Here is a 25,353-nt window from a genome sequence, read left to right as displayed (position 1 = left end):
ATAAATTAAAGTGAGAATTAATAAATATTTTATATGCTATCGAAATCTAAATCTACTTAACATTTTTTAACTTTGTTCGCAAATACTATGGAAATTTTTCGTGAATATTCCGTAACATTATATTAATCGGTTGCTTTTATCATTTTCTGATATACAAAAAATGTATATATATATATATATATATATATATATATATATTATAATCATCGAAAAATTCCAAGATTTTGAAAAATCTCCAAGTTTCAGACTTCAAGATGACACATTTTAAGAATTATGTTTTTCACTCCGTCTGTCTGGAACACGATAAACTCAAAAACGTTGAAAGACAAATGAAGTTTGGTAAATTTTTATACCACATACGTACGTTTCTGTCGCATTTCGAACGAAATCCATTCGCAGGAAGTTCGTCTGCCCAAATGCAAATGAATGCGATCATTACAAAATGCCAAGAACTTAATAAATAAAATTTAGAATCTAAAGTGTAGATTTGTATCAAATTTGGAAACAAATTCACCAACGGGCCGATTCGTTTGTCGGCTTCAATATCTCGATTTTGTACTCAAAAACGCAACTACTCGGATTTGGTAGGTGATCTTGAATTATTGAATTTGCAGTTCATTTTGGTTTCAATTGATAACAAAATATCCGAAAGGCATACTCGTTTTTCGTCACTACTTTACAAAGCATAAAGTGTTCATGTGCGTGCAAGGTGTATGCTAGGAAGTTTCAGGATAATTACTATCTTTGTTAATTCAGTGAAAATCTTCCTTAGATCAATTATTATACCTTTATTGTTACCATTTCTTGTGAATGAAATATTATGCGCTTCCAGCGGAACACATATATTACTTAACGAAATTTTGCAATCCTTTTAAAATTATTAACAACTCAAGGGGGGAGATTAGTTTTTGATTGATTTTAAGAAACATTTGGTATAGCCTGTTGCTTTTCGAGAATTTATAACATCATTTACTGTAAGTAATATTCTTATTTTAACTAAAAATAAACTTGCAGACGATAAAAGGATTTTGCTTAATGTAATCTAATATATAAAAATCTCGTGTCACGGTGTTTGTGTTTGTACTCCTCCAAAAGGGCTCGACCGATTTTTTTGAAATTTTTTATGTGTATTTGGTAGGTATGAGAATAGGTCGTAAAGTGTATTTCATAACGCTAGATAATGAGGGTGTCCTTATCGACGTTCAACATACGCTGATGAGATCAACGCTTGCTTGAAATCATCGCCACTGTGGCGTAATGTTGAAAAAGTCCAGCTAAAAACAAACATGCGCTTCCAAATGCTACAAGATCCATCTGCTGACACATTCTCGGACCAATTGTTAGATATCGGCGATGGAAAAGTCGCTGTTTATGAAAATACTGGATGTATAAAATTGCCCACTAATTTCTGCATTATCGTTGATTCGCAAAATGCTCTCATTGAGCTCATATTTCCCGATGTACGCACATAATACATAAATCATGCGTTGCTGGCAGAAAGAGACATTTTGGAAGCAAAAAATGTGGACGTCGATGATTTAAACTTCAAGATACAGCAGTCGTTGCTAGGCGACTTGGTATCATACAAATCGTTCGATACAGTTTGCGATGCTAACGAAGCTGTAAATTATCCAACAGAGTTTTTGAACTCACTAGATTTGCCAGGCATGTCACCACACCTTCTACGACTGAAAGCTGGATCTTCGGTTATTTTACTTCGGAATTTAAACCCACCACGGCTGTGCAATGGCACGCGGTTGGCCATTAAAAAATTGATGAAAAACGTTATCGAAGAGACCATTTTGTATGACTAATTCTGAGCCGAAAATGTTTTGCTGCCACGAATTCCAATAATTCTTGCAGACGTGCCAATTGAATTTAAACGTGTTCAATTTCCTATTAGATTGGCATTCGCAATGACAATAAGTTGCAAGTCCAAACGATGTCTGTTTACGGCTTAGATTTGGGCACACCATGTTCTTCACATGGACAATAAGGGATCAAACAATGTATATGTTCGTTACGTTAATGAAATACATTGTATTGAGAAATAAATGTTTGGTGTTTTTTTGTTTTATCGGCGATCATCGTCTACAGCTACTCTTTCTATCATAGATCCCATCCCCACCCACTTACAATATATTCGTTATTTTTTAATTAACAACCAAAATATTCACTAGAAATATTAATACGGCAGAGCAACGTTTGCCAGGTCAGCTAGTCTAACATATAAAAATCTGTTGGTAATCAGTCGTGGGATCATTATGAAAAGTACCGTATAGCAGATGAATTTAGATGCCATTGAGCTCACGATACAAGTGTATTTATATAGACGAAAAGATGATGGAAAGAGGTAGACGGAGATGGCTATAGATGACATGTACCAAACATGTCCTAATGTTCTACAAAATGTTCATTTTTTAAGTTTTCTTTTGAACCTTATTACGTTTTATTCAAGACGAATAAACAAAGTTGTTTCGAAAATCTGTTCTGTTATTTTTCCAACAAGAAAGGTTATAGGCCCCAGCACGCTATTAGGCAACTGTGGATTGTAAAACCAACGACAAAAGTTAGTAATTATTTTTCAAGTTTTTGGACTTGCATACAACATGATAAAAGAAAACGAAATGACCGTCGTGTCCTTGCCAAAGCTTGGTGACTTCAACTACAACAACTGGAAAAGTGACATGAAAGTTCTACTTTTGGAAAAAGGTTGCTGGGAATTTATTATTGGAACAGCAAAGCCATGTCCAGATGATGTGTCTGATAGAGATAAACAGGTATATGAGCTAAGGAAACAAAGGGCGTATATTACTATCTACATGGGTGTCGAAAGAAAGTATCAAACCCTAATCTCCGACACTGAAGATGGGGAAAATAGCATGGGAGACATTAAAAGAAAATTTTGAACCCATCTCCAGAGCCTGCCTAGCAAGTCTAATAGATGAATTTTTCAGCAGCAGATTCGATCCTACCCAAGAAACAATAAGCATCTACTGTAAGAAGACAATGGAAAGAAATCTGAAGATACAAGAAGCAGGTTTCAGGATGCCCGATATTTTGGTATGTTTCCAATTAATTCGGTTTCTACCTCCTGAATACGACAACTTAGTGCAGATACTCTACAGGTTGAAAGATGCAGAATTCACTATTGCCGAAGTTACGAAACAACTAATTACAGAATCTGGAAGGATCGAACTGAAGATGAAAGATGAAAATGACTACCAATCTGCTGCTAATGCATACGCTTCAAGGGTTAAGAAGTCTGAAAATAATCAACAGAAGTACAAGAATACGGAGACAATGCAGAGATCCTACATCAGTGGAAACATGATGGACCCTGGTATACGAAGAAAGGTCGGAAGCTCAAGTTATCAGCGTTCTTTATTTTGTAAGAATTGTAATAGAAAAGGTCACTCCGAAGACAGATGTTTTAAGAAAAAGGATGCACCGCATGACAAGTCATTCTACTGTAACTCCAATGGTCTAACCAAAGATGGATTCTAATCTTCAACGACTACCAGAGAGAAACCGGTCGAGTTCCTCGTGGATACTGCAGCTACAAGTCGCATATGTAATAAAATGGACTGGTTTATAAATTCCAAGCATATTTGTCCAACCGAAGTTCTCGTTGGGGAAAATGACTGTACTGCAAAAGCTGTTGGGATTGGAGACATCTACTTCACTATATTGGACGTTAAGGGTAACGTAGAAATTAAATTGAAAAATGTATTGTATGTACCTAATATGAGAAGAAATTTAATATGTGGAGTCCAAATTGAAATGGCTGGTAATTTTATAGAATGGGGCCGTGGTAAAATGATTGTATACGATTCACGTAATGAATATTTTTTTTACGGTAAATAGAATAGACAAATTGTATATTGTATATGGTTATCCAACTAAATGTAAAGCATTTAATAAGAATATTGCTTTAGCTACAAACCTAAAGTTAAAGAATATCCATCGAAGATTTTGTCATGTTAATATTCCTTTAATTCAGAGTATGCATAGAAATAATTCTGTCAAAGGTATTGAAATTTTAAATAATTCTAAAGTTGATAATTGTAGTAGCTGTAAAATAGCTAAATCAACTAGATCTTCTTTAAAGGAAAAATTATAAATATTTTCAAACTACTAAAAAGTGTTTAGATAGAGTTCATTGTGATTTATGGGGTCCCGCCCCAGTGAATTCGTTGGGAGGAAATAAATATTTTCTATCTTTCATAGATGATTATTCACAAAAAGTAGATGTGTATATAATAAAAAGTAAAGTTGAAGTTTTTGAATGCTTTAAGAAATATCTAGCAAAGGTAGAAAGGGAATTAAATTCTAAACTTAAATGTGTAAGAACCGACAATGGCCTTGAATTTTGTCATAAAGAGTTTGAGGATTTCTTAAGTAAATTGGGGATTAAAATAGAAAGAACCAGTATTTACACGCCAGAGCAAAACGGGATTGCTGAAAAATTTAATCGAACAGCAATGGATGGTGTTAGAGCAATGCTGCATGATAGTGGTTTAAGGCCGAAATTTTGGGCTGAAGCTCTTTTGGCATTCGTACATATTCGAAATAGATGCGAAAATAAGTCAACAATGCATCAAACTCCAATTGAAATATGGTCGGGTTTCAAACCGTCAGTAAAGCATTTCAGAATTTTCGGATCCTTGGCCTACGTGCATGTTCCTAAAATAAAAAGGAACAAACTCCAAGCGAGAGCTAAACTTGGCATTTTAGTTGGTTATGCATTGCGGACTAGAAGTTACCGGATATTTTTACCTAAAGAAAAGAAAGTTATTGAAATGATTCATGTATTTATTGATGAAAGTAAAAACGGTGTAGAATCTTTATTTGGGAAAAAATAAATCGTATATGTGAGATAGAACTTGAATTCTGTAAATGAGGTAGATGATAATTCAGTTGAGATTAAAAAGTCACATAAATTAAGTATTCTTAATATAGGAGACTGGGAAAGAAAGGAATGTCCTAGATCTAAAAGTATGCGTACAGATGTGTATTATTACCCTCCTTCTAGTAAAATAAGACTTCGTTCCTTAAATGACGTTAGAAAATATTGTAAGAAATTTTAATATAGCATTTGAACCCGAAAAATTTTCATTTAAAGCAATGACTAAACATCCTGTTATTAATCTAAGTTCAAATAGTGGTTCGAGAAGTGAGGAAAGTTCAAACTCGGACGAGATCGAAGAACTTTTAGATTTTGAATGTTATAACTTGGATTTACCTAAAACTTTTAACGATACTCTAAAAAGTAAGGATAAAGAAAAATGGGATTTGGCAATGAAGGAAGAAATTGAAATGATAGAAAAACGAAATGTCTGGGAATTGGTAGATCCACCTTGTGACAAGACGATAATAGGGAGTAAATGGGTTTATAATATTAATCATGACGAGAATAACAAATCCAAGAAATATAAAGCTAGACTCGTAGCATTAGGTTTTAAACAAAAAGCTGGAATCGATTATAATGAAACCTTTTCTCCGGTTGTAAATTTTTCAATTGTGAAATTATTGTTTATCTTATTGGTATGTTTGGTGAAAGGGTATCGTGTACAAGTCGATGTAAAGTCTGCATTTTTGAATGGAAAATTAAATGAATTAGTTTATTTAAAGCAGCCTCCAGGACATATAGTGAAAGGACAAGAAGACATAAATAATCTCTATATGGCTACATAAGACTACATAAATCTCTATATGGCTTGCATCAAAGTAGCAGATATTGGAATGATGAACTAAACGGTATTCTTCATGATTTAAATTTAAAAAAATTATCGTGGTCAAATTGTGTGTATCAGAATAACGATATCATTTTAGTTTTATATGTAGATGATATTATTGTATTTGGAAAATGTATAAATGAGATTAACTGAACTAGGTCCAGTGAAGTTTTTATTGGGAGTTAATTTTGAAATGAATTATAATTCATTATTTATACATCAAAAAACATACATAGAGAAGTTAATGTCAAACTTTAAAGATTTTCCAAAATCTTGCGTTAATTTGCCTATAAAACTAGGTATTAAACTTCCAGATAAAATTGAAGAAAATGAATTGATGAAAAAGTTTCCTTACAGGTCTTTAATTGGTTGTTTATCTTTTTTGGCTGATAGGACAAGACCTGATATTAGTTTTTCAGTAAATTTGATGTCACAATTCTCCAACGGTTATACTTTCGAACATTGGAGAATTGTAGCTGATATAATGAATTCTGTATTTAGAACAAAAGATTACAAAATTAATCTTTCAAATGTTAAAAATTACAAGGTTAACTTGTTATACGGATGCTAATTGGGGCTGCAGCTTGGCAAATCGTTATTCCACTAGTGGATATTTAATAAAATTTGCAGATGTAATATATAGTTGGCGTTCAAGTAAGCAAAAGTGCTTTGCACTAAGCTCAATGGAATCTGAGTTCATCGTCTTATGTGAAAGTGCTAAAGAAATAGTTTGGTTTTCTCGAGTAATTAATGAACTTCAAGTTTTACCTAATAAAATTGTGCCTAGAATATATTATGATAACCAGGCAGCAATTTATTTTTCCAAAAATAATTGTGAAAATTTTAAAACTAAGCATATAGATATACGATACAAATTCATTAGAAGTTTCATTGAGGAAAATTTAATTGATTTATGTTATGTTGAATCGAAACTAAATCTTTCAGATTTCTTAACAAAACCATTGTTAATAAATAAATTGAAAGAAATTATAAAACTCCTATTTTTCAAGGTAGTAACTTACACGACTGTGGGGCCGTATGTTGGTAATCAGTCGTGGGATCATTATGAAAAGTGCCGTAAGGTAGCAGATGAATTCAGATGCCATTGAGCTCACGATACAAGTGTATTTTTATAGACGAAAAGATGATGGAAAGAGGTAGACGGAGATGGCTATAGATGACATGTGCCAAACATGCCCTAATGTTCTACAAAATGTTCATTTTTGAAGTTTTCTTTTGAACCTTATTACGTTTTATTCAAGACGAATAAACAAAGTTGTTTCGAAAACCTGTTCTCTGTTATTTCTCCAACAAAATCTCGTGTCACGGTGTTTGTGTTCGTATTCCTCCGAAACGGCTCTGCCGATTTTTATTAAATTTTTTGTTTATTTGGTAGGTATGAGAATAGGTTATAAAGTAAATTTCATAACGCTAGGTAATTAGGGTGTCCCTATTCAAAAATTTTCTCGACAAATTTTTTAAAATTATTTTATTTGGCATCAAAAAATACCTATAACCCCAAATTTTCACCATCCTACCCCCCCCCCCCCCCCGCCCTCATTATTTAATCGCGATTTTAGTATTTTTGTATGAACTATATCCAAATAATTAACCCGTCGTTAATAAAACTCAATGTCTTTGTGTGTGTGTGTGTGTTGGCGCTCTACCGACCATACCGTTTTACCTACAGCTGTAAAATTTGGCCTTGGAGGCAGAATATGTGCACCTCAGAGCAATTTTTTAAAATTTTTAATTATAATTTTAATTAATTAAAAATCAATTGAAATTTCGAGGGTTTTCCGCTATAAGTTCCGAAAATATTACAGCACAAAATTGATTTTTGCCTCAAGTTCAAAAAATTATCTTTTTAATGATACCAATACTTTAACTATAAATTAAGTTCTTATTTTTAAAAATATATTTTAACCAAATTTTTCAACACTATATTTCGCACAAAATAAAAATAAAATTTAACTTGCACGAGCATGTTACGCGTGCATGGGAAAAATTATCTAATTATTAACTTTTATCAACATGTTGCCATCCTATTGACAAAAGCTTAAATTTAAAAAAAAATTATTATTGCAAATTAAGCATACAAAAATGTAATTTCCAGCATGTGTCTGTATGAAATGAAATAAATATGAAATAGGCTATTTTACAAAAAGTAAATGCAAAGTAAAGATTTCTATTATCTTTTACAATATCGACATTATTAATTCCATAAAAATTATACTTAAGGTAAACATGGTTTAATACATATCATTTCAATTCAATGCCTAACTGTTAATTTGTAAACCTTTAATAATAGAAATGCATGTAGTAAAATTGTCTAAATGAAGTAAACAATTATATTTTATATAACTTGAATTATAAATACTCTAATAAATGATAATGCTTATGTACATCCTCTCTGCTCTGCGAATCATATTTAACAAAATATTCCTGAGATACAAATATTTAAAATAAAAACAGTTGCTTTCCAATCAACTAAATGAGTCTCTAAAACTGACTTATTTATGAATATTTAAATATCACTATTTAATAAAAATGGGTGATTTTAGACCACTTCATCAACCGTCTCAAAGATGATATCTCAATCAGCGACCAGGGTTTCTCAAGACTTATTGGCCTATGATTATGAAAATGTTGATTGTTCTAAACTATTCTATTCAAAAGTTCATAAATCGTTCTTATCTGACAGCAAAAGATGTATCATTTATTTATTTAAAAGTTGCAGTGTCAAGAATACGATCTCTTAGGATCAAAGGACTGTATAAAATTTAGATTTCATAACTTTTTTAAGTATATTTATAGACAAAAACAAAATAAAAAATATATATTTCACGTCATTTAAATCCTTTAGAAAATAAAACTAAAAACTGAATTTTAAGATGAATCTTTGTAGAATAATTCTTAAAATACTACATAAATTATGAAAATTATCCTGTAAGACGTTCGCAAGCGATGTGTTGCTGCTGAAGTTCGATGCCTGCGAAATGATTTTGGAAATATTTGGTTCTCCGTCGAAGGACGGTAAGAATAGCCCATGGTTTACGCAAGACGGTGCCCGGCCACATCTCAATGGACATTTCTCTGATTGTGTCATTGCCCTTGTCTACGAAAAGCATGCGCAGAGTGGCACGGGGTGGCCTCCCTGTTTATCAGATTTGACGCTGAGCAGAGATTTTTTTTCTTTGGAGGTACTTGGAAGACCAGGTGTGTCGTCACACACTTCAGCTGCTGCTTGTCAGAACATTCCAACTGAATGTTTTAACGGGCTTCTGCGAATTTTGCCACGCCACGTTGCTGCTGCAAACGATGGTTATTTTGAAAAACATTGTTTTCTCATTTTTCCTAGTCAGCAGCGCTATCTGTTAGCGAACTTTGCAACTCATTTTGAAAACTGGTAAGAATAAATTCCCTGGTTACTTAAGCAGAACGCAGCAAACCGTACATTTATATCGCGTTCCGTTTTTTTTTTTTTTTTTTTTTTTATATAGATTTTTTCAAATCATTTTTAGGACACCTAATACAATTGATTTGATATGATAATTTATTTTGAATGACAGAAATGAAACCTAACTCTTACGAATCGAATATTTAATGATAGCATATCGATAGGCTAAACTATGACATGAAAAAAAAAAAAAAAAAAAAGAAGAAGAAGAGGGATTCAATTCTTCAGTCCAAGCTTTCGAAACATCATAATGTTCTCGTTTTCACTCAGCGTGATCGCACTAGCCTTTGTACATTCCACATATCGATTTTTACACCCCGCGATTCACAAAAAAGAATGCCAACCTATCATGGTAAAAATCATTAAATGTTTTGAAATACATTACAGCACTCATAAATTTTAAAAATCTGACACCTATTTTTTTTAACACAAAGCTGCACAAGAATGATTAAAATGTTATATCGATTATTTACAATCTTGATATTTTGTGGCATAATATAGTTATATATGGGATTTTCTGAATTTATTGAAAAAAATATGTGGAAATAAAATTTGTTTTGCTGAAAAACTAATTTTTTTTAAGTGACATTTTTGGAATTTATTAAGGAAACATGTGAGAAATCAATTTCTAATCAATTAAAAAAATCTAAATTCCATTTTTTGATGCTCCGCTCTAGGGAAAAATTGGGTCACACATAAGTGACGCTGCTTGTGTGAGTTTTTACTTGAAGTGGATCATAACTGGCATTTGGGCACTAAAATCCTCACACATTGTGATATTCATTCTGGAATACTTGGAATTTAATTTGCTGCCGTTTTCTCGAAATATGGAGAATTTTTCCGTTTTGACAAGAAATATTTCCATTTTTATATCCAAAATAGTTAAATTTTTTTTTTTTTTAAATTTTAAGAAGGCGAAAAAATAATTTGTATACGATGATGTATTATGAAGTTATAATAGAAAAACGCACCATTTTTTCACCTCCTCATTTCATCCCCTTTAGGAGAACCGAGCTTTTTAACCTTTCGGGTGTCAGGAGTTCCAAACAAATAATCCAGTTTTATACATATTAGCCGCCGAGGGATAAGCTTGCTTATTCAGCCAGATATTCTAAATAATTTCGCAATAATAAAAAAGTTCGCAAGCCACAATCACTACATCGATTTTGCCAATTTTTAATTCGTATGAAAGCTGATAACACATAAATACGTCTCCAATGACCCTCTGCTCTCAACCGTCCATTTCAAAACACCATTTTACTAAACATTCTCAATAAGAAAAGAAGTTTGGCAATGGTTGGTTGGTTGGAGTTTTATGGCTCAACAACCATATCTGGCCATACTGCCCCAAGCAAAAGGTAAAGTAGGCTTTATTAATCATTAAAATTACTTACAGCACAAAACCAGGATAAAAATTTCATAAAGAAGTTTGGCAAAGCTCCCAGTTATAAGTATAAAATAAAATATGTATTATACAGATTTCACCATTGTTTAAATTTCATACTAGCCGCCCTGGGCAGCAAGTCAGAATTCGGGAATACCAATGTTGGAATGTTTGCTTTCAATTAAATATTATATGCAAAGCTCGATGTTGCCTATTCTTCTACCCCCCCCCCCAAAAAAAAGAAAAGTTGTAATCATTAAATTATGGAGGCCTTGTTATTTTAATAATCTTATATATGTTCTACTCATTTTGTATATGAACCGTCTCAATGGTGTCAAACCCCATGGCATCATAGTGCTACTTTAAAATTTTACATTTTGATTGGTCTTCTATGTTGTATTTTATTTTTTTTACTTGATTTTTGATCTTCGGTATTTTACTTTCTTTATTTTGAAGAATTGATCATTTGTTCTTTGACACAAGCTATGTTTTCTGAATTTGGATAGAGAAAACAAAGCTTTCCGGTATTTTTGTTTTTGCTTTTGTGCACTTTCCACAATTTACATTCAGTAATTTTATATATTTTCCGATGTACAAGAAGTGGTTCAAACCACTGAGAAGGCTTACTTTCGACTGTGCACGCTGCTCCCGTCCACGGCGCAGGGCAAGAACACCTACCGGAGAATGGATCGCAAGTGGCCCCGTGGCGGCATTTGCACCGAAAAGCGCAGTTGGGACCGTGCCTCTTGGGCGGACAGTCTGCAAGAAGAAATTATTACCTTAACTCTTCCAAAAGGCGTAACAAAGAAAATATACTAAAGTTTTGAAAAACATCTTTCTTATAGGAAAGAAAGAATTTCTTTCTATAAGAAATTCTTTTTTTAATAAAAAAATAGAGGTAAAAACGAACAGATATTTTAATCATCTTTATAGCATATCTTTAAATTTCAACAAAGGTTAACGAATTTTATTTATGATATTCATTATGACTTCATTTTGATATTTCATTCATTTATTTATATTTGTCGCCTACAATTTTTACGATTTTGTTTTTATGTCCATATTTTCCACAAGAAAGTTTCCTGCTTTTTAATTTGTTAATATTTGAATAGCGCGATTTAAAAATTTTATTTTTATTAGTATTTGCTTTTTAGTTTTAAAGGTATTTCTCAATGAGTTATTACAAATATTATTGAATATTGTATTCTTTTCTTCTGAAATTCTCGGCTAGATACCCTCCCTCCCTGTCGGAGAATTAAAAAGGAATCGATCAGCTGATGATTTTGAAAAGTACTACTGCGATACAAGTGCATGGGATCGCGCACGGCACTTCAGAGCTCCATTAAAATTTGGGAAGCGAGTGAAACATTTGTTACAAAATTCATTTTTACAAACACATTAAATTAAATATAAATGCATAAAAAAGATTGGTTTAAGGATATTTGCTTTGGAAATTCATTCATAGATAATGCTCAGAGGAGATGGCGATGTGAGGAGATTTTGACCAAAAATACACTCATGTCCAAAATTAAGGTCACAAACATAAAATCTGCGAAAAATGAAAAACTATTCACTGTGTTGCCACGAAATTTGGCACAGAGGTACACTACAATGGAAGAAAGAACATAGACACATAAAAATATGGAAAAGATTTAAATTGGGAATTAAGAAACAGGTTATATCAAAAAGTGTTACATTATGAATCAGAAATAAAGCATTTATCTCGGGGAAAGACTGTCTAATATCGAGTATGACCACCGTGCACTGCTATACAGGCTTCACAACGAGCTTTCATACTGTTTATGAGAGTGTCAATAAATGCTTGGGGCAACAAAGCCCATTCTTCCGAAAGCGCGGCTTTTAATTCTTGGAGTGTATTGGGAGGGGGGTTACGCTGTGCAATGGCTCTTCCGAGACCATCCCAAACATGTTTAATGGGATTGGGATTCGCAGACCTCGATTGCCAGTCCATACATCGAATATCCTCTTCCTCAAGAAAATCATCAACGATCTGGGCTCTGTGTGGACGCGTGTTATCATCCATAAACATGAAGTCTGTGTCAAAAGCACCCAGGAACAACTTCACATAGGCTTCAAGGATCTCATCCCTATAGCGATGGGCATTGACAATACCCGCATCGAAGACGTGCAATGGTGTACAACTGCCCAACATTATGCCACCCTAGACAAGGATTCCTTTGCCACCAAATCTGTCGATTTCTTTTACGTAGGAGGGATGATTGCGAGCTCCTCGCTCTTTCCAGATGAAGATTCGACGAGTGTCACTCTGTGTTGTAAATCTGGACTCATCACTGAAAAGAACACGCCCCCATTCTTGCTGTGCCCAAGACTTATGTGTTCGGTATCGGAACAACCGGGCTTTTCTGTTGGATGCAGCCAAAGAGACGCACTCAACTGGTCGCCGGGCATAAAGGGTCCTCTCTGCTAGACGTCTGTATACTGTTTGTCTGAAAATTCTTATTCCAAACGCAGCAGCAAGGTCACGAGCAAGTTGAGGAACCGTTGTCAGCCTATGCCCTCGTGCGCTTAATGCCAAATAGCGATCCTGTGCAGGCGTCGCTGCTCTGTAACAGCCTTGGCCGGCTTTCCTGGGTTACAGTACCACTTATTTGGAATTGATTCCACAACCTGAATATCACTTACGGTGCCACTTGTAATCGAGCCACCTCCGCTTGAGACTGCCCTGCTTGAAGCCTGCCAACGGTTCTCCATCTCAAGGAATCGTCTAAACGATTATGAGAACTCATTCTCACTGGAAACAGGTTAAATTTTTTGTTTTAATGCAATATTCACAAAATTGCAGACAGAAATCCCAGATGCCTAAACGGTCTAATTTCAGTAGTTCCTCAAAAACTAATGCTAAACAACATTTTTTCCCACAACAAAGGTTAATATCGTGTTACCGGTCCTTCACAATATACAAAATATAATTTAATTAAATTTTACTAATAATTATTTAGAATTACTTTGAAAAACATTTTTGTGACCTTAATTTTGGATATGAGTGTATATACAAAGGTTAAAATTAAGTTATCTTTGTTTATAGCAATATCATGCGAACGTTAATGGACAGAAGAATGCCGATCAGAACATAAGAAAACGAAAGGCGCAGTAGGTCCAAAAATGACTGACAGTGGGACTTCAGCATAAACATTATTCCGTTTGCCGATGAGTCGGCTTCTGCCATAACTATACATCGGTCGCAGATGTTCTGTAGATGATTTTCGAATTAAGCGATACAGGAGTGTAACCGATACTTTCTCAGGTAGAAAATGCAATGATTGTAATCTTTTCAAATAAGTTTATTTAATTATGGTAATAACTTTTTTTATTATTATTCGAACTTTACAATAAAAAAAATCATCACTGCTGTTTAAATGAGACTTACTTAAATGACATTTCTGACCAGTGAGTCCAGGGGGGCAGAGACACCTGCCAGTAATGGGATGGCACGGATGATTCCCGCATTCGCAACGTTCCGAACAGTGCATGCCAAAGCTTCCCAGAGGACAGGCTAAAAAGAAGTGAACATAACTGTGAAGCAGAGAGAAAAAGTTGCGCCTGGAGCATAACATTACTCTTTCGCCATCTCGAGGCTCAGAGTCGCAAATGATTTTTCACGTCCATCGGTTTCACTTCAGATAATATGTAGCCGCCCGCCATTGCAACGCCACGGCATTAACTACAACTAAATGAAACATTTCACCTGGAAATGCATTAGTTAAAAACCTTTGTTACCTGTTTGAGCAGTCAAGTGAAAGTTCTCCGATAATGCTCTTGTAAAAAAGAAAGCACATTTTTGTGAGAAAAATGTACAGGAGCGCAGATATAGTCCATCAATTATCTCAACTTTTAGTTGAGTTTATATAAAGTAAAGATATCTGTACGCAATAAGGATAAATGCTAAATTTTGCATACCCAGACGATGTTTAAAATATTTAAATATCACCTGAAGATAGAATACGTCTAATGGAGTGGAAATTGCAATTTATGTAGACGACCTATACATTTCTTGTATGGGAAATCATATGTGTTTTATAGAGAGACAACTGCAAACGGCTGTGAACAAAATTAAACAAGGGTCAGATCTAAATGGTTTCACTTTCTCAACGGCAAAAACAGCGGGAGTGCATTTTTGTCGGAAGAGAAATCTTCATCCAGACCCTGAAATTATTCTATATGGTCAAAAAATTCCTTTTCTAAATGAAATTCGTTTCTTAGGAATCACTTTCCACAAAAAGCTAACGTTTCAATCCCATCTAACTTTTTTACGAAAAAAATGTGAGAGGTCTTTAAATATCTTGAAAGTTCTTTCTAATACATCTTGGAGAGCTGACAGAACTTCATTGCTGCGGATTTATAGAGCTACCATCCTGTCGAAAATATATTATGAGTGCGAAATTTATGGCTCAGCTAGGAAAAGCATACTGAAAAAAATTGACCCTGTTCACCATGCAGCTCTTAGAATATGTTCTGGAGCTTTCCGCACCTCTCCAGTTAAAAGCTTATATGTTGAGCGTTATGAACCAGATTTACACCTTAGAAGCTTAATGCTTTCTTTACATAATTATTTTAGAATTCAGTCTCATCATTGCCATCCATATTACGATTTTAAACTTCAACCTTTTCTCCTTTGAACCTATATTTTTAACCAGGGTACGCACTATTTTGTCAATATGAACCATCTAGAATTCTCCCCACAACCATTTAACAGTATCCCCCAATGGAGAATCCATACCTTTTTTTTTTCTTCTTAATCCTTTTGAAAATTAACAAATCAGACACAACAGATATTGTTTATCAAAAATTATTCCTCGAACACAGGTCTGAGTATCAGTCTTTCGTTCCTGTTTACACTGACGGATCTAAGACATTTACCCATGCCTCATTTGCTGTGGTTTTTCCAGATAAAATGTCATGTTTTCAGCTTCCTTCATGTTGTTCAATTTTTACTGCTGAGACCACTGCAGTTTTGCATTCTTTATTAGAAATTTTAAATAGACGTAGTGGAAGCTATATTATTTACATTGATTCTTTAAGTGTTTTACAATCTTTAAAATCACTCCAAAATCATGCTCATTCAAATATTTTAAAGATTTTAGACATATTTTATAAGATTATCTCTCGTGGCTTTACAGTCCTATTCTGTTGGATACCATCCTATGTGGGAATGAGCAAGCTGATAAGAATGCCAAATCCGCAACTCATTTTTTAGAAACACCCATAACTGCATGCAATTTGAAGAAACAGGCAAAAATCTGTCTTTACAAAAATTGGCAAATTCAGTGGGATTCGGAAATTCTAAACAAACTTCATACTTGCAAGCCTATCATAGAAAACTGGCCTTCTTTGAATTATCGAAAACATGACACAGTTTTAACTCGTCTGAGAATAGGTCACACTAGATTCACACATAGACATCTGTTATTAAATGATCAATTGCCAACATGCCCACATTGTGACTGTGGAATAACAGTTTATCATATCCTTATTTTAATGCTCAACGCTTATTTTACTTCAAAACAACAACAGTGACTTTGCCCTTGTTGCTTTCTAGGGATCCACATGAGAACCTTTTTGTCTTTTAAAAATCTATAGGTTTTTATTCCTTAATTTGAACTTACCATTATGGCTTCGTTTTGACTTTTTTGTAATTTATCATCATTTTACCAATGCTTTTTATATCACTTTTATAGAAACTGCTTTTATTAAACTTTGAATTAGAAATAATCTTGTTTGGCGCAGTATAACCTTCATATTGGTTCTTGGGCCATAAAACCTCAAACCAAGCCAAGCCAAGCCACTATGGAAGTTGTTTCAGTTGAAGGCCAATATAACTTTAGAACAAATAAATAAGAATTAAATTTATAAATACTTTCGAAACTAGTTTTACTCGATTGTTGGAAACATTTTACTAATCGATGACTTTAATTGGCAAGGTAAAAGTACTTTTAGATGCGAATTCCCATCTGAGTGAATATGAGTGCATTTTGTCAATTAAAACCTGTTCCTTAGTGATTCATATATGCCATGTACAAGGTGATCAAAATTAAAACACCCCTACTCTGAGCTCTCTATACAGCGAACTACTCAGTGTAAAAGCTCCAAAATTGTTGAACATATTATTCAAGACATAGGGGGGGGGGGAGTTACTCGAAAAACAAAATAAGTTCCAGAAAGACCAACGGATGGAGCTGTACAACAAAAAATATGCTGAAAAGACACAAATAATCACAAAAACCAAACACATGCGGTATGGAATTTTTCCCTTTTCATTTTTATTGGTGATAGATATAAAAAAGAAGATAAAAAAAGTGAAGAAACTGAAATTGTCACTGTAGCTGCAATTTCACAGTGTAAGCAAAAAAATTTACATAAAACCCTTGGTTTGCTATTGCTTTTCTAGGCATAAGAGGGATAAAGCTGGGAAATTATATCATTCTTATCAGCTATGGCTTCGCGCTTTGCTTGTGAAGTTGTTTTATGAAAACAAAGGGAATGCTGCAACTGCACTTCGAGCGTTTTGTCGACTTGAGAATTTACACAGAAAACAGGAAATACCAAACCATGCTCGAAAATTTGTTGTACCCCAAATGTAACAGCGCCAATGTTTTGATACAATTACCTTTATGCAAGATGAAGCGTCTCCATACAGAGTTACTTCGGCAGCATTTTACTAATGATATCGTGCGGTAACCTAACCATCTCGTTCTACAAATCTTAATGCTTGTGATTTTTTGCTTTCAGGATACTTAAAAAATCTTGTTTATCGAGGACGTCTGGTGACCTTCCTAGATTCGAAAGACAGTATATCACTCTGTATGAAAGTAGCATCTCAATCGATCCACCCACAGAATGCAGATTTTGCATCTGAAAAAAAGGGAATCGTACTGAGCAGTTTCCCCTGCATCGATAAGGTCTTTATGATTGAATGTTCGAATGAAATGTGTTACAAATGAATATTTTGAGTCTTTTCAACACATTTTTTTGCTGTGCAGCGCCATCGACTGGTGCTTCTTCCTCGTATAGTCTGTTTTCCCATGTCTTGAACAGCCTGTTACCCAATTTTGGAGCCTTTCTACCGATGCATGGAGAACTCAGAGTAGGGGTGTTTTAATTTTGATCACCTTGTATAATATTCACGAATCTATAAAGGGTGCCCAAGAAGAATTTTAATATTATTTGAAGTTTTTCCCAGAGATTTGTTAATAAAATTGAAATAGGAAAACTGTCGTATTGAAAATACAAAGAACAACTTAGTTTCAGAAAATGTTAGATCGATTATTGTGATAATTATATTAAATTTTGCTTAATCACTTTTGGGACATTGGAGGCATGACTCCAAACATATAACATAACGTTCACTCATTGAATCAAGATTTCTAACCACCATTAGGATATTTTCAGGTTTCAAAACTTTACATAAACACCGCGTAACAACACTACTCCATTTTACTCAATCACTTTGTTGGCTAGATGTGCGCGAGCAAAGCTAAACTTATCCAAAATGACAGTTAACTATGTATCAAACACAAATGATTTGATTTTAGAGTTGTTTGTGAACTAACGAATCTAATGACATCAGAATTATCTGTCAAAGGCGGCGCAAAGGGTTCAAGCTTTTTTATAACAGACTCCGCGCAATATTGTTCTGTAAAATGTGATTAATATATTAAAATAAAAAAGAATGTTTTTACGAGGTGAGTATCAAAATAAGAAGCTCACGCTTACCTTGTTCGCAGTATTTTCCCGCAAATCCTGCTGGACACTTACATTTTCCGGTGTCCGGCGCGCATCTTCCCTCATTCAGACAATTGCAGTGGCTGGAGCAGCGTTCGCCGAACCAGCCGGATGGACAAGCTGAAGGAAATGAAACACAACGTCAGATCAGAACAGTCATTTCGCAAAAATGAATACGAAGAGGATTATTTCCTAAAAAATTATGAAAAAGCATGCATATATTAAAGAGGAAATACAATCAGACTTAATCGTGCTTATTTTTAGCACTTTACCGAGATTATTTTTTAACCTTAAACTGTTGGACAATTACTTATTTGTTGACCAGCTCTTATTGCAACAGTAGCAAAGAGATAATATAGTAAAATGTAGTCCTAAATATTTTAATATTTTTTATGCATGTGCTTTTAAATTTTATTTATTATTATTAAGCATTAAGTTTTTAGTAAAATAAGTTATAGAAAGCCATTTTTTACATGAAAAAGAAAAGCGACCTGGTTTCCATTGTTTTTTTAATATCCATTCTTGGTTAACTCATATTAGTCAAACAAAACTTAAGTACAAAATATGCAATTTTAAAACATAAAATTTAGAAAATATTTAAAGCATTCAGAAGCCAAAATTTTGCATATTGTTTAAATTTTCTATCATACCTCAAACATCAAATGAATTTAAAAAGCCAGCACACACAAAAGGTAAATATGACTCTTTCCCATGTCCACCGCTCAAATCCCTTCATTTTAAACGAAGTTGGAAAATACAAGAATCAACTTTAGTAGGTTTTGAGTAATTTTAAGAATTTTGAAACAAAACAGAAATGATCCGATCAGGATCCCCCCCCCCCCTCCGTGTATGTGCTTGCGGATTTAACACTCTCCTGAAGGGGATACAAAAAAAAAAAAAAAAAAAAAAAAAACTGACTGTGTTCACAACGTGCGCCAGTGAATCCTTTCTGGCAGATACAGGTGCCGTTTCTCGGGTGGCAGGGTGCGTTATTCTGGCACTTGCAGCGATGCTTGCAATTCGGACCAAAACGACCTCCCGTGCAACCTGCGAAAAAAAAATATTATTAAAGTTTGTCGTAAGGTAGGAAATCCTTTCGAAGTGCCCGCTGGTTAGGGACTTCGTATATCCAGTGGCGCAACGACCAGAGGAAGGATGTTCATACAAACGGCGGTAGTCTTAAGAGGCACTGTGAAGACAAAACTTTAGTGCATTTATATTAATTCCAAATATGAAATATGGTGGGGTGGCTAAAAACTAATTCTATGCTCCGAGCGCATATTTCACAAGTGTGCAAAACATGCAACTTGGAGGTGGTATCCTAAATCAACTAATTACAGCTCTAGATTCGTATGGCACTAAAGTAAGAGTGTAAACAAATGCAACATTTCAAGATCTTTGCTATATATGTTCAAGAGTTATTGCCGATGGATTTTATTTAAAAAGTTCTAGAAAATGAGTTGGCATCGATCGCTGCTTTCAAGCGGTAATCAGAGCTACCATTTTAGTAAACGAAAAGTAAGTTTAATTTAGTAATATTAAAGATAATTAATATTTTTGTCTTATCAAAATGCATAAAAATAAAAAATCTTTCGTCTGATAAGACGCTTTAGAAAGAAGAGTTCATAAACAGAACCTGGAGACTTAACCAACATTAGTTTGCTTATTTTGACTTGCCGTAAAAGATATAATTTTTTCACATCGATTTGTTAATATTTATCTTAAGTCTTTATCAATTGTAAATCAATATCTTGACACACATTTATTACACAGTTTACCTATCCCACTGGGAAAACCTATCCAATATTAAATGTAATGCTTGTCGTTGAAGTACCAACCAAACTTAAAGTATCATACGACTTTAAAGTTATAAAAATTATTTATCATGCTTTAACAAATTTTATTGTTCTACTAAGATCTTGTATATTAGAAGATAGTTTCGATTTAAATCAATATAAAAATGCATTTATACTTATCTATTGGAATCAGCGATCTCATGAAACTTGATGTCTCAAATGAAACTTGAACATCGACGATGAAATGGCAATTTTATAAGGATGGACATTTAGGATTGCATTTACAAACACCAACTTGCTTACATTTGCTCTTCCCTTCTGAGCATCTATCCATTAGCAGGACGGATGAAGTTTTGTTTACGCTCTCTACACCTAGTGTGTAGTTTTCTATCAAATTTTAAGCAGAATCGATCATCCGAAATAGAGGAAGTCTGTTTCGGATGTTTACACGATAACCACAAAACGAAGTCGCGGGTAACAGCCAATAAAACAATGCAATACATTTGGTTTATTTCTCCGGCCCGTGATGTGTCGGGCGAGATACCTCGCAAGTGAGTGAAGCGGCGAAATGATGCAGTTGGTTCGTAGTAATTGGCATGAATGAAAGTGCAACCGAGTGACGATTCATTATTTACCGCCCCGGGTACTTTGGTAAACATGCACCAGGTAAACTCGCGTAGGATTAATACGCAAGGTGAAAGAAATTTCTGAAAAACAGCCGGTATGTATGTATAAACATACATATTGTTTGGAAACCTTGATAATTTCATAAAGAAATATCCCTCATTTGAATTTTACCCTCAATAATTTATTTTGCTTTCTTCATTATTTTACCCTCGATGGTTACAGAATGATCGACAAAGTTGGGTGCAAAGATATGTTCCTGAACCCCCAAATACTTTCCTTTTTAATTATTTTTCTTGGTGCGAGTCTATTTTATTTCGTACCACTGCATCTTGAAAGTCATCAATAAAGGCCGAGTGACTGAAAGGTGGGCGTTGCATCATTCGTTAATGTTTACTTTCGTCGTTAACGCGCATGGCACTTGTTACCTGAAAAATGGAACAGACTTTATATGTTTTTCTGGGTATTTGTTAGAAATTTTATTTTTCTGTCTTAGATTGATATAAGCTTATAATAGTTTTTAATTTTGCACGACTTAAGATATCGCTTTGTATTTATTTTAATTACTTTTTTTGTTTTAGATATCCTTTAAATTTTCTGTTATCTCGCTAAAGAATTTCCTGTACAAATGCGTTCATTGATTCTGAGTTTTTTCAACATATTTGAAGAGCAAAAAATGTATCCAGGTTTAAGATATAGATTAAATCGTTGGCAAATAGTTTGTTAAAAGCAAATTTGCTTTTTTTTAAAAAAAGGCTTCATAAAAACGATTTTTTTTTTTTTTTTTTTTTTTGTATAATTCAACTTAAACAGCCCTGGTCGATTAGGTTTTAAAAATTTCAAATCCTGTTATGTTTGCAAAACAAAAGAAGTATTTATAAGAAGCAGAATTAAAAAAAAAAATTTGCAAACAAACATTTTAGGATAGTATCATCTATATAATGTTGATACCCACACCTAAAAATGATTATACATTTTAAAGTAACTTTAAAACTTTTGCAACTTACTTCTTAATTTTTTGTTTCAACATTCCATTTATGAACACTAGTCACACTAAAGCATGAAACATCGTTCCATTTCAATCGATGCAGATATTCGTGTAGAGTTCATAAACCATAAAAATAAGTCATTTATGTTGGAATGAGCTCTTCTGTCATCAAGAAATGATTTCAACACTTTCTTAGAAAATAGGAGTGAATCTCTTTGAACCCTTTAAATTATTTTAAAATGCGGAGGTAATCTCCTTTATGATTGAAAAAACAAACTTCCTTCATTTAAAATTCTGCACGAAGCCCGCAATGCCAATCACAAATAATCCCGATAAAATAAACGTCCAGGATGCCTAACAGATGATAAAGAAGATGTCAGAATGACAAAATCTAGAATGCTCAGTTTCCTCTGCGTGGCAACTTGATTGTGTCTTTGCGTTTGCGCAGTCAAGTTTCCTCCTGAATGAACGCCATTCTTTCACTGTACTAAAGCACTCTAATATGAACATAAGTTAACGCATCTGTCCCTCGAAATTTTTATATAGTGATACAATACAATTCATTTTTATAGAAAAAATCTTTGCAAAAATTAGGTAGTCTTTCTTTAAAGGTCACACATGCATAATTTTGATCTAAAAACAGCATATTGAATTTCAGGAATCTAAGTCCTTGCAGATTTGAATGATCGCTTTCAAATAAAGCTAATAACCAATTAACAGATAATCAATCTATTGACGGATTGTACCTGGAATGTGATACACGCAGACAATTTCGATTATAAAAAAACGGTCCATTAATCTACATCTTTGATATATCTTGTAAGTAAATATCTTGCAGTAAATATATCTTGCAGTAAAATAGCGTATGAAGATAAAAACACTTCCTATAAATGGATTTCGTCCAAAATTTGGCAATTACTTACAAGTTTTGATGTACAGAATAAATTTCATCCGACTATTTTACTGCGTGTTGAGTTGCTTTTTTGAACATTACGGAGAATAATAATAAATAAATAAAAAAAGATCCCCCCCCCGCTCGAGTCTGGAAAGATTAAAAAGGAGGAAATTCATCTAAATCTTGAAAGAGAATTCGTTGACAATTACGGTACCTTAGATTTGTATACTTCTTTCACAAGAAACTAAGATTAAATTGCACTTTTATATATGAGGTAATTTAGAACAAGACTATCAAAATGGCTCACAAGGAGCCCCAGCAAACATGACAACATTTTTAATAAAAATTTATTAAGAAGATATGTGTTCTAACACAGGTTCCATTGTACAGATGTGCTGAAACCTATCAAAAATTATTAATTTGACAAGATCGTAATGCTTTAATTAGAGGCAATTTTCTGTTTTCTTAAATAAATTAACAAGAGAATATCTTACTAAAGCAAGGTATAGTGATTATTCTTTTCAAAAGTGCATAAACATCTCTGGGATTCTAAAGAATAAATATGCCAGTATTTAATAAGCAAAGATAAAGACAACGGCTTTTTTGCTAATCCAGCATGGTTGCAAGATTTATCTGTCATGGCCGATACAATAAAACACTTATTCAATTTAAATTTAAAGCTGCAAGGAAAAGAACACGTCAATACAAAGAAGTGTGATCAAGCTAAGCATTCAGATGTAAGCTAATTATTTGGAAGAAGCAGTTGAAAAAAAAAAAAGAGAGAGAGAGAGAGAAATGGATGCATGCAAACAGAGCAAAAAAACTTAGAAAAGACTGCATCGTAACAGAAAAACTTAATATCTGGGGGCACGGCAGTGATCCCGCCAAGTCGAGCAAAAACAAGCGGCACGGTCGTACCATCCTTTTCTCGAAGCAGTTCAGGCCATTTTCGACCTCCTATAATTTCGTTGTGGATAAAACTAGAAGCCTGAATTTTCAGTACCCAAGCAGGCATTATATGAACACGGTATATTTCAAATTTCATTAAATTTGAACCAGTAGTTTCAGAATTATAACTAGTCAAAGTTTGTGAATTTTGTCACTGACTGACTGACCGATCATCAAAACTCTAAAGTACTTCTAGCAGACATAGAAGCTTCAAATTTAGAATACAATTAGTGTTTAGTGTATAAATCAAGGAAAAACTAAAATATGCGTTTAATAATGGACGGATCGATAAATTTCTCGAAGTTTCGAGCATTATCCATTTTGTCGGCAAATTCGTCGCCAAATCGCAAAATGGTCGCCAAGTTTGTCACCAAGCTCTGGGATCACTGGCTTGGCATCCGACAGCATCCAATACAGATTACTGTAAAACGGTCTTTCTTATGATGACACTATTTGCGCTGAGAAGCAAATAGTGCAGGTTTGTAACAATATCTAATTTGAACTAATTCAATTTGAAGCTGTGGGAGCTGCAAACGCAATGGGCGACTTTCAGAGAATCAATCTGGTAGAAGAAGAGCAAACTGATCTTCAAAATATGATCGCAAAATTTAATGCCGATCAAAAAAGAGTCTTCGAAATGATCACAAATAAAATGGACACAGCTGATAATAATGCTGACGTTTTACGCTGTTTTGTGAGTGGAACTGGTGGCACTGGAAAGAGTTTTTAATAAAAACTCTTAAAGTTTGGGTTAAGACATATTTAAACAAAAAAGTGGCAGTTAGTGCTCCAACAGGAATAGCTGCATTCAATGTGAATGGATTGACTATACATAGACTATTGCAGCTGCCTGTAGAATACAAGCAAACACCGAAGTACAAGCCACTTTCTGATGAAGTACTCCAAGTTCTGAGTTCAGATTTGAAAGAAGTAGTGTTGTTTATCATAGACGAAGTGTCGATGATAGCCAATGTTACTTTAACATATATTCATTTACGCTTATCTGAAATATTCGACACAAGCGTCGATCAGAATGGGTGGTTTGGAAAAAAACATCTTGTACTTTTCTGAGATCTCTTACAGCTTCCGCCGGTAGGAGAAAAGTCACCTTTTGAAAAACTATCAACTGTGAAACGAACAAATTTTTAGGTTCCCTCAGTATACCGAATCTGTGGATTGAACTGTTCATATACGATGAACTTACAATTAACTTGCGACAGCTCAATGATTCTAACTTTGTTGAAATGCTAAATAGAATAAGATTAGGTGTGACTACAGAAAAAGACTGCGACTTAGTCTCGACTAGATTAATAACTCTCAAATCGAATTCAAATGAAAACAGATTAATTGAAATAATTGAAAACCTCTCGGAACTTCCTGATGACACCGTTTGCTTATTACCTACAAAAAACATGTGTCAACAATTAAATACTGCAATGCTTCCACATCCCGAAATAAAACTTACAGTTGTAGATAGCATAGATTGCCCCGTATACCTAACAAAAAGAGCTCGTGAATGCATAAAAAAATATGAAGACGATGCTTCTATGACTGCAGGTCTGGAAGAGAACATAATTATAAAAATAGGAGTACAAGTCATGTTAAGGCGAAATATTGACGTGTCTTGGTTTATTAGTTAATGGTTCTATCGGTATAGTGCAGAGAGTAAAGGTTGATCCGGAAAATACAAAAATAATTAAGAAAATATACATCACATTTAATAAAGAACATGTTTACGAGCTTAGTCCGGTCAAAACTA

At 33.8% G+C, this 25,353-nt stretch overlaps 1 protein-coding gene across 1 annotated transcript in view; it reads right to left on the bottom strand.

Moving 5' to 3' along the window:
* The window catches only part of LOC129968987 (multiple epidermal growth factor-like domains protein 6), a 442,865-nt gene that overhangs the window by 222 nt on the left and 417,290 nt on the right, over nt 1–25,353 (bottom strand). Inside the window, exons 31-34 of the mRNA XM_056083379.1 lie at nt 19,262–19,390; nt 18,335–18,463; nt 13,992–14,117; nt 11,210–11,341 (exon numbers count right to left, since the gene is read on the bottom strand). Of these exons, the coding sequence (XP_055939354.1) occupies nt 11,210–11,341; nt 13,992–14,117; nt 18,335–18,463; nt 19,262–19,390 (516 nt within the window). The remainder of the gene's footprint in view (nt 1–11,209; nt 11,342–13,991; nt 14,118–18,334; nt 18,464–19,261; nt 19,391–25,353) is intronic.

This window comes from Argiope bruennichi, chromosome 5, assembly GCF_947563725.1.
Source record: "Argiope bruennichi chromosome 5, qqArgBrue1.1, whole genome shotgun sequence".
Classification (NCBI taxonomy): domain Eukaryota; kingdom Metazoa; phylum Arthropoda; class Arachnida; order Araneae; family Araneidae; genus Argiope; species Argiope bruennichi.
Note: the sequence above shows the minus strand (reverse complement) of the source record. Positions and strands in the feature narration are given on the sequence as shown.